Below are 10,816 nucleotides of genomic sequence, written 5' to 3'. Positions count from 1 at the left end.
TCAGGTCGTCGGTTGTCTGTTGTCTGTTGTCCGTTGTCGGGTCTGTGCCTTGGCCATTCAATTACCCCATGATTTCATTGGTTCAGCTAATCTTCCCGCTAAACACAGAGATTAGCACACTCTAGCACAGCCATTAATTCCAGAAATATATGTGTATATATATTCTTTGTAGCCAAGATACACTTTCCTGCTTGCTTCGGCTCCACTCCGTCCAACGAAAGGGAAATGCCAGATCACGCCCAGAACTGTTCGCCGTTGCGTGACGAGAGCGGGCAACCTTTTTGCGTTTAGTAGGTCACCGTCGCCCAGCTCTGGTCCGAGATGTGTCTGAGGGGAGCTGTGATTGGAGGCCAATCAATGCAGCTCGCGTAAAAGGCATTATCAATACGAATAATGCGAGCTCGAGTCAGATATAAAGGGGCCGCCATCTCGTTGTTGTCGCCGCTTGGGGCATGTCGCGCATGCGCAATTACAAAGCCATTCCCACTCCCTCTCCCCAGGGCTCTCCCCCTACTTGCAATGATTAAGCGCATTCGTTAAGTTGCATATTGTTTAATGCAATATTATGAAATGGTCACAAGAGAGAGAGAGAAGGAGAATGCAATGCAGAGGAGTGAGCGGAGGAGTAGAACCCATTCGAGTTTCTTCTCTGTTCATAATTGATGAAGCCAGCTGGACGCCGCGGCTCATCCTTTGCCTTTGCCTTTGCCGTTGCCTTTGCTAGCTATTTATAGCCTTCGACTTGTTTATACGTCCAGTCTTGTGCCCCAAGGGAAGCTGTTTTGAATATTTTGATTAACCAGACGCCACTTGCAACGCGAGTGTGCATCTCCTACACCGACGCATGGACATGCGCCTCCCTCCTTTTGGCTACCGAAAGATCATTAATTTCTCAGTTTCATTTGGAGCTTTGGCAATCAATATACCTTTGGATATGTATCTTTAATTACAGACAAATCACTTAATTCCAGAGTACCAGAGTAGAAGATACCAGCAGCTCTGGGAGCAGCTCCTTGGGCCATTCCTGGCCCCATGTCAACTGCCAGACAAGTGAAAGTTGCTTGTCGGTTATCGGATTTCTTTTTGGGCATAACACCTCCAGGAATACCCAATCGAGAGACAATAATCGAAATTCAGTTCAAAATTTAAATGTTGCGCGAAAATCGCTTCATTTTTGTTCCCAAAACAGGACAAGTTTCGGGCTACTTTTGGCATTTAAAGGTACACAAAAAGTTACAGTTATGCTCACCGAAAGCGACAACAAAAGGAGACAAAGAACCATACATACATATGTATGCACATATGTACATATAGATCCAGTTGATTGGCCTCTCTGATCGATGGATGGAATGGATGGATGGTCGGTCGATGCTCCAGACCCAGACATTATCAATGCGTTCATCATTGTGCCCCATCGTGATGATCCCGATGGCGAAGATAATGATGATCTTTGCCTTGTGATCTTCAGCTGATGAGATTTTATAACCATTTTTGGCCTCTAGGTCCCTTCTCGAGCGCGACCTGCGACTAATGAACACCTTAAATGGTGATCAGTGCCCCGGACTCGTCGGAATGTGCTGCGGATTTATCGGGAAAGGAGAAAGGCTCAACTACACGCATTTTGTCACATTTTGACATAACTCATATGGACAAGGGAAATTCCTTCAGCCTTGAGCCGACATTTAGTTCCAAGCTCCCTGGCACCTTATTTGGTGCCAATTAGAGAGATGGCAAGAGACGAGACGACAGAGACCCTTTTACTTTTCAGTGGCAGTGGCAGTGACAGTGGCAGTGCCAGTTGCAGTTCCAGTTGCAGTTCCAATTGCAGTTGCAGATGCAGTCCACCTCCATTCGAGTCGAAGCGACTCATTGCCACCGCGTCTAGGCCCCGTTAAGGAGGCGCAAAAGTCTTCCTGGGAAGTCACGTCGTTGAAGATAAATTGTTGACAGTTTCGTTTAATTGTGCACCAAACTGACGCTGTTAATTGCCACAAAAATGCTGTCGTCCATAAATGGCACTCAAGTTTTTATTTTTCCCCTTTAGCATTATTATTAAATCTGTGAAAAAGAGCTGGAAAAGTCACTCATGACACATATGTGTGGGTATTTTATGACTCTATTAGATAAGCGACTCGGCCCATTTGCTCCTCCATGCCACCGATATTGAACAACATTTTAAACAAGCCCACACATTGTGTAATTGATTTTGGTCGGAAAGAACAAGTTTTCCTTTTGTCATGGCCCCAGCGAACGAGTTGGCTCCTCTGCGCGGAAGTTGTCATTCCATCTAATTGCCGTATTCAATGGCTAAGAGACTCTGAGACTGGCTGGTTTATCAGCGAGCAATTTTCATACTCCATTCATTCGCCTGGCTGACCTTTACTGCAACCTTTGCCCCTGGCAATTGGCGAAATGTTTCAATCCACAGGCATGCCGGGGGAAGGCGATTGGGACTGCCCAAATCAAACACAAGTCATCATCAACCGCATCGTCAGCATCGACGTCATTCAAATGACGACTTCGTGGGCAGTTTGTGAAACTATTCAGGTCAACAGTTCAACGGTGAACTGTGAACGGTGAAGGAGGCCACAATAGAAGAGTCATGAGAGTTACATTTCCCATTGCCCTATGCAACTTTGGGTTTATTCGTTTGTTCTGAAAGGACCGAATGCATTTTTATACCCGTACTCAAAAAGAGTTAAGGGGTATATTGTATTTTTGGTAAAAGGAAGAAGGAATCGTTTCTCATTATTACAGCCAGAATAAAGAAATTAATTTTCAATTGCTTCCCCCACTTCCTCCGGCGCTGCTGATGCTACGCATTCTCTTTCTCGCTCGCACACACTCTGCCCTATGCAGTGCGCGACCTTTCGCAGAGAACGTGTATGTAGAATCTACATTTTATATGTGTAATCGACATTGTAGATGTAGATAACAGACGTAGAAAAAAAATGTTAAAATTCTACATAAAACACTAGCTCATAAATTTATATACCGACTGATTACGGATATAAAAGTAGAGTCGCGTGCAAAGAAGCGACTACCACGTTCCTTCTCCATAAAATCAATATTTTACTTAATTTTCTCCATTTAATCTCTACGTAATCCAATTATAAAGAAACCTAGGAACAGATACTGACTCAGACGCAAACGATAAAAATTCCATTAGCCATGATTTAACAAATTCCCCATTAAAAATCCATACAATTTCCATACCCCACAGAAACACATGCAAATTGTAGCAAACCAAGGAATTCGTTTAGACCCAAACATCTTTCAACACGCTTTTCCCAACGTTTTACAACTTAATTCTTTTTTATTACGACTTCCCTCTAATCCACGGTCCAACTTGGCCAGGGACAAACAATCAAAAGTTTGTGGCTTCAATTGGATTTGAGATGCTTCAGCGCCACAAGACCAAGACCGACCACAAAGCCACTTGGAAGGGAGCCTAGAAATGGGGAATTTGCATTCGGACCGGGGGACAGCAGACCGCTGAGAAAGAGAGAAAAAAATTAACTGCAATCAAGTAAAACGTCATTCAACTGGGGAGTTGGGACTGGATTGGTGCTGGGGTGCTGGGGATTGGCTTCCATTATTTGCTGCAAGGTCTGGTCGGAGAGCGGGACAGCTGTAAACTTGCTAAATTGCCAGCATTCAACGCACATTTTCTTTCCAAGAGAAGCGCAACCAATGGACCTCCGTTCAGCTTGGATCGGTTCGTTTTGGTTCGGTTCTGGCCCCCTAGGCTTTGATGAACCTTTTGAAGAGTTTTAATTAAGCTAATAAAGTTGTCTGTTCTCTGTTCTGAGTCTGCTCTGTGCTCTGTACTGTGTGCTGTTCGGTATGCCATAGAAAATGTTGCTCGCTGTATTGCATGTCCATTAATTGCCATTGTTAGACACACCAATAAAGAAAGGGGGTCATAAATGGGTTAACATTTGCTTTTCCCCATTTCTCGCTTTTGCACGGTTCGAATATCTGAGACTGCAGTTGGATGGGAAGACAGCGAGATGCAAATAGTAATTGAGAGATCATTTATAGCTGAGGGAGCGATGAGAGTGGAGATGTTTGAGCAACAGAATTCCATTGTAAGAATACGAAATTCAATAGGAGATCTCTCAGTACGACCAGTTGCATAATTTATACTCAAAGGTGGCAACATGTAAAGACGATTATGGTTTGAATTTAATGGTTTTGTCATTTCTTTAGTTCTTCAGACATGCATATGGGCAGTGTAGTCAGCAGTATGTTAAATATTTACAGGCAACGCACGTATCAGAGGAAAAACAAATTACAGCCCAGCTGCCCATAAAGTGAACCATTACAAAAGCGTAAAAATATATTCGATATGGCTGGGGTTTGGTTATGATTGGGTACCGGGGACAGCATTTGTAAGTAGCTGCGAAATGTAAGCCGTAAATTATCACTAAGTATGCGTACTCGTACATTATCGCCTATTAACCAAACAATTTGCATGCGGCGCTGAGTTTGTCGAAACAGAAGCAGTCGCTGGCAGAAGTTCAAGGTAAGCTGAGACACAGCAGGTGGGGGTGGGGGAGGGTAACGGAGGGTGTGTAGCATGCAACATTGTCAGGTGTAATGCGGGCACAAGCTGGCTAAACTGGTGTACATATGTGGCAAGTAATTGCTTTTGCAGTGGCTGCTGCATGCTGGCCACTGATCCCTCGCCTCTGATAACATTCCAGTCTTCTTCGCAGGGGCTCCCGTATCCTCCTCTCCCGTTGGGCACACTTTATTTTCTTTACATTTCTGATTAAACACCAGATCATATCGTGTGTCGGGTATGAAGAGCTGCAGTCTGTAGCTGCAGTCTGAACCGTAATATTTTGGGGCGTAATTAAAGGTATTAAAGTGTCGGCCGAAAGCGAGGCCGTTTACTCTCCGAGCCGAGACTTAAGACGTGGGCTGGTGTGATCGAACGGTTCGACTAGTGTGAAGTAGGTGGAGAAAGCGGAGAGTGTTGCCATCGATAAGAAAGAAGTCCGAGAGAAATTGGTGCAAAAGCTACTCAAAAGTGGTTGGAGCTTTTCTTACTCAAATAGAAGGCCATGGAAATAAAGGCTTTCTGCAGCTGATAGATGACAGATTACAGATCCCCGACACATCATTCTTCTGCTGCATAGCTGCTCCCACAAGTTCTATCCTCATTACCCTAACAAACAACAAAGATTTCGCATTAGTTGGGACAAAGGAAAACACAAATAAACAGCTTCTGACAGCATCCAATCAATCATGGCCAAAATGCAAACAATGACACCTCCACAGGCAGAAGCCAAGAGAAGCTTCCGCGTTACAAAAACCAGATCGGGGCACTGCAAGAGCCAAGACGAGCTCAGGCTCATCCCAGAAGCTCTGGCAAACGAGTCAAACAGTTGCCAACTGGGCCAATGATCTTGCATTTGGCTTGCCCAAAAGAAGACATGATCCCAGAGACCAGCAGCAACAACAATGCTGATCGGGTTACCTTACCCAAAACAGAGCACAGCATGAACATGATATGTATTTGTTTGTGCAGGAGTACAGGAATACTCGTATGTGTACGTGTGTATGCAAAGTGTTGTCCAGGATCCCCGTTCCAACCACCAACACCAGTCGCAGCCCAATTTGGCTCAGTTGTTGTTGTCACCTCGATAAGCATCTTTCAGGCACAGGGCAGGCTACGAAATATTGACTGTGCTTCGGTCTCTTATGGATGCAGTGAAATATGCATAAGAGGGGACCGAGGGCTGGGCTGGGATGCCACCACAACAAATTACATGCAAATTAGGTGAGAAAATGACTGTTACTTTTTGTGTACTCCATGACGCAAGTGATTGTAGGAAAAAATGAATAAATAAATAGTAGAAAAGAGTCGATTACGTCAACGTATACAGTTTGAAAGCCACTGGACGAAGATACTTACTACTAGAGCTGATAGCGCCATGAAGCAAAGATAACTTTCCATTTAAACTCCAACAATTATTGCAATATGGATACACTATACAAAATGCATCATAGAGATCCTTTCGACCCAGAAAGAATCATGGCACGCTTAAGAAATAAGGAGCAGAGACATTTGACCAAAAAGAGTAGTACAAAATTTGAAACTTAAAAAATATAAAATTTAAATTTTATTATATTAATTAAAAATAATAATAATTTCATTAAAAATTAATTTAAACGTATATGAAATTTTGATATTTGTACACACATTCTACATAAAAATACATTTTTCAATAGCCCCAAAAGTATGCCACAAATTAAACTGTTCCAAACTGGTCAAATTGAGCCACCTGCCGGCAAACGACTGCGTTCCAAACTGAGTGTTGTGTTTGAATGTTGCTTGTGGGTGGGGGTGTGGGGAAAAACGTCTGGAAAAACCACACATAAAGGAAACGATATCTTAGCGTGTGTGTGCCACCTGTAGCCACCGGCATGGTCTGCCCTTGTCAGAGACACGATTGAATTTGTAAAACCAATTCCTCAAGACTACTATATGTAGAAGCTTCAGAGTCCGGAGTCATGTGGCTTCCTCTTCCCCTCTGCATTAAACCCGGATCTGGCTTCGGCACTCCAAATCCCCGTGCTGTCATCGGTGGACAAAGGAATTGTCACCAAATTGTAGTCCGAGTTTTCCCTCCTTTGGGCTCTGCGTTGATTCAGGTTATTGGAAAATATTCTTCTGCGACGTTGAGCACACCTCCACGCTATGAAAAATAAATCAAATTAAATTTTGCTGGCGCACGCACAACATTTTCTTTGCTCTTTTCCATCAGCGCTGCCTGGAATATCCCCATAGGATGGTACGAGAAATATGTACTTGGGAAACTTGTTGTTCCTTCTACCATGCTGTACCACCTTCCTTTCGTATGCAAATTTTGTTGTGTGATGTAATAAATAACACGCTTGCAAAGTAACATGGAATATGTTTGTTTTGTTCTAGGTCGCTGCTGTCGTCATAGCCCTACGAACCCAAAAAATTCGCATAACAGTAGTGCATAACTGTGTCTATATATTTATGCAGCTAATTGTGGTCTGGTCTCCAGTTGCTTCAACTTCAGTGTCATGCGCGTAGGCAAGCCAAAAGGAGGCTAGTAAAATTTTGTTCAGTTTTTTTCTTTGTCTTTGTCAAAAATCTACATTAAAGAGTCATCTTTGAAATACAACAACCAAAAGGTACGAGTAATTAGACATTAAATTGCCTCAGATACGGCAATAAGGAAAGTTTCCTCTGCACATCGCAAAACGTTCCGACTCTAGCCATAGAACCCATTAAATAATTTAAGCCCCGAGCATGACAAAGTGCTAGACTTTTCTTCCTGGTCACACTTACACACACACACACACACACTCGGGACATTTATTGTCCAACTAATTTGCACTCGACTTTCTTTCTAACTACTTATATGAATGTACGAGTATGTGTATTCAAGTGCTGAAGCGCATGCCTTTCTATCCCATGTCATTCCTCTATTTATGGGGACGCGACAGTCAGCCAACCCACACAGAGATCGGGTCGTTGCATCTTTCTTTCTTTCGATCTTTTCTCTGCTGGTCAACAGCAATTTACAGCTGCATATTGCGCCAATTGCTATTAATTTGTGGGCTCTGGGCTGAGAGTGTCAGTTGCCTGCCAACCTCATACATACATACGTATGTATATAAAGATAAAAACCTACTGCACATCAGCAACATGAATCGCACGCGCCTGATGTCAAATTCTTCGTACAAGATACTTGCATGCTTCTGCCCCATTCCTGGTGGTGGCTCACTTATTGATGATCAAAGCTGGGTCAACTGGGCAGTACTGCATTCCAAATGCATTTCCCTTTAATGCTAATAGTTCGATATTCTCGCTGTCAAGAGGGTTCAGGGGAAAGACTATCGGTACAGCCGAACACTAAATAGACATTTACAAAATTTGATTTTTGTACGTTCAAAATATGGCAAATTTTTCTTGTAATAGTTTACAATTTATACTTGAACTGGAATTAATTACCTTTAAGGTCCGGGAATACTTTTGTAGAGTTTACGACAACCCAGAGTTTATCTTCCAGAATACGTACTCTTTCAGTAATGTGTACTGAATTTAACCAAGGCCAATGGTATAAAACCCGAGATTGCATATCTTGAGTTTCCGTGATAATGCGTGTGTCAATAAGATCTTTTGCAATTATTAAAAATAGATAGAAAATAAATTTGTAAAAGCTTATAAGCATGTCTCGGGTGAATTATTGCTTAGAAAAATGCTAAAGTATACGTTTTTATTCATAGTTTTGATATCCAGTTCAAGAGAAGGCTGGGGCCGGGAAAGGTTCACAATTAAGGTGAATTATCGTAAATTCCTTAAGTAAACTACCAAAACGGAGAGAAATAATAAATCTCTATGCTAATCACCAGGTAATCGCACCGGTGCTGTCCTAAAATCAGATCCATTCACCAATATCAACAATGGTAGGGAAAAAGTAAACTGGTATGTGGCCTACGAGAGTCGTGAATTGGACGCCGAACTAGCTACGTTCGAGACAGACCAGGAATTCGATGCCATTACGAGGTATCACAAATGGTTTACCAATGCCCAGCGGATAAACAGTCTGAGATGGGCCCGAGGACAGCGCGACAACTTTAGGCGAAGAGGGCATTGCATGAGTTCATGATTCATGAAGAATTTTATGTTTTATCTGTTTCCATTTGATCGCTACATCTGTCATCTACATTTCTCTTCTTACACCAAAACGTTCGTTATATATGTATACTTTATGGGGTCGAAAACGTTTCATTTTATACATTACACACATCCACTTTGACTAAAAATGTAATATATCCCTAAACTCTTCTATTACCGGCTAGAGCAAACAAATACATTCAACAGAAATTCTTAAAAGCAGCCTTCATGTCACGTTTTGAATCATTGTTCAGAGAAATGCTGAAGTATACGGTTCTATTCATCGTTTTAATATTCAGTTCAAGAGAAGGCTGGTGCCGGGATAAGTTTACATTTAAGGTGAATGATGGTAATGGACCTAAAGTAAACTACGAAAACGGAGTGAAATAATTCATTTTTGTGCTAATCACCAGGTAATCTCATCGGTGATGCCCTAAAGTTGGAACCATTTACCAAGATCAACAAAGGATACTACTTCTTTGGTAGCGAGAGAGTAAACTGGTATGTGGCCTACGAGAAATGCCGGGAGCTGGACGCGGAATTGATTACCTTCGAGACAGACGAAGAAATCGATGAAATTGCCAACTATCTAAATTCCAATCAGGAGCGTGGCGACTACTGGACCTCAGGGAATGATCTGGTCATGACTGGTACCCACAAATGGTTCACCAATGCCCAGCGGATAAACAGTCTGAGATGGGCCCGAGGACAGCCCGACAACTTTAGGCGAAGAGAGCATTGCATTCACTTGGGATACATATTTAAAGACTCCATAGGGTTTGAACTGGGTGATCGTCCCTGCGCCAACGAGGATAATCGCAGTTTATTTCAGTTTATATGTGAGACACCGAATCCAGAGACAATTTCGATCGTTGTATGGAAGTAGATCAGAATACGTCTTCGGCTTAAATTTTATGGTTATAAAATGAAATTAAAAACTTTTACAATATAGCCTTGTGCCAATAAAGGACATGAAACAAGAAATTTCAGCATATTCTAAATTAATAGATGTACAATGTATAATATTGAATTTAAACTAAAGCACAGAAAACTGTAAAATCTGGCGATTGGCACCATGTCCGAATTTGATAATGAATTTCGTTTCACATGGACGTTACATTTACGCGTGACTTTCCAGTTTTCCCAATTTAATTGAAAACAAACAGGAACGCTGTGAGCCGCTGCAGTGGCCGCGCCTCTCCTCTTATACCCGGTACTCAGTCAGTATATATTGTATCTGAGCTTATGTTTTATGTGGAGCTTAAAAGTATTTTATCTGTTTCCGTTTTTTTGCTACATTTTTCATCTTATTATACATCTCTCTTTTCACACCAACACCCTAGTTCAGAGGTTGTGTGCGTATGATTTGAAGGGTAGGGGAAGGGGTAGGTTAACCATGGCAAATTAATTTATTCGTTCTGGCCATTATAATGATCCGATCTGATACAGATTATGCAATCTGTTAGATATGGTTATCCATACTATAAATTTGTAGAAAAAAATCTGAGCGTAGCCAGAGAATGTAGCTTGGTTTGTCCAAACGAATTTGTACTTTTCTATAAATAGGTTCCTTAAGAACTAAAAATTAATCAAAAAAATTATAAATTTGGTCCAAAAGTGTTGTTTAATTGTTTAATTTAATTTTTTAATTTCGATGAATTCCTCAACATTCAATTTATTTTGTAAGCAGTGAAGCGCGCTGGTCTGCTAGTTCTTTATGATTCTGTGTGACTGGGCGAAATGGGGTACGTCTTGCACTTGTAAAGTAGTCTTCTGGGACCCACTTATTCTATAACAGACAGAGCTCAAACTTCGAACTTTCTTTTGGAGTTCACATCATTTGTAAGATACGAGACCACCCGAAAATGGAAAGTCCCAAAAGTTCCCCATGATCTACTTATCTTAGCCAATCTACCAGATTCTGCCATCATATATTTATTATACTCTTGGATGTACAGTAACTTAATTATAATAGAATCTTTTGTCAGAAGATTTCTTTAGAAGGCAAAATATAAGCTTAAAATACTTATATCAAATATTTACAACTATTTCCGATTCCAGTTGACAGCTTAACATATGTAGATGACCTCTGATTTCTGCGATTATTATATGTTGAAAGTCTCACAAATGATTTCGTCTCCGATTTGT

At 41.7% G+C, this 10,816-nt stretch overlaps 1 protein-coding gene across 1 annotated transcript; it reads left to right on the top strand.

Moving 5' to 3' along the window:
• Window positions 1-8,915: 8,915 nt before the first annotated feature.
• Window positions 8,916-9,648, top strand: LOC111074737 (C-type lectin 37Da-like). The gene is made up of 2 exons (XM_022367653.2): window positions 8,916-9,017; window positions 9,082-9,648. Exons 1-2 carry the CDS (start codon window positions 8,927-8,929, stop codon window positions 9,552-9,554), a joined length of 564 nt encoding a protein of 187 aa, XP_022223345.2. The 5' UTR covers window positions 8,916-8,926; the 3' UTR covers window positions 9,555-9,648.
• Window positions 9,649-10,816: the final 1,168 nt, after the last annotated feature.

This window comes from Drosophila obscura, unplaced genomic scaffold, assembly GCF_018151105.1.
Source record: "Drosophila obscura isolate BZ-5 IFL unplaced genomic scaffold, ASM1815110v1 contig_46, whole genome shotgun sequence".
Classification (NCBI taxonomy): domain Eukaryota; kingdom Metazoa; phylum Arthropoda; class Insecta; order Diptera; family Drosophilidae; genus Drosophila; species Drosophila obscura.
The sequence above is the reverse complement of the archived record's forward strand: the minus strand, read 5'-3'. Positions and strand labels throughout refer to the sequence as shown.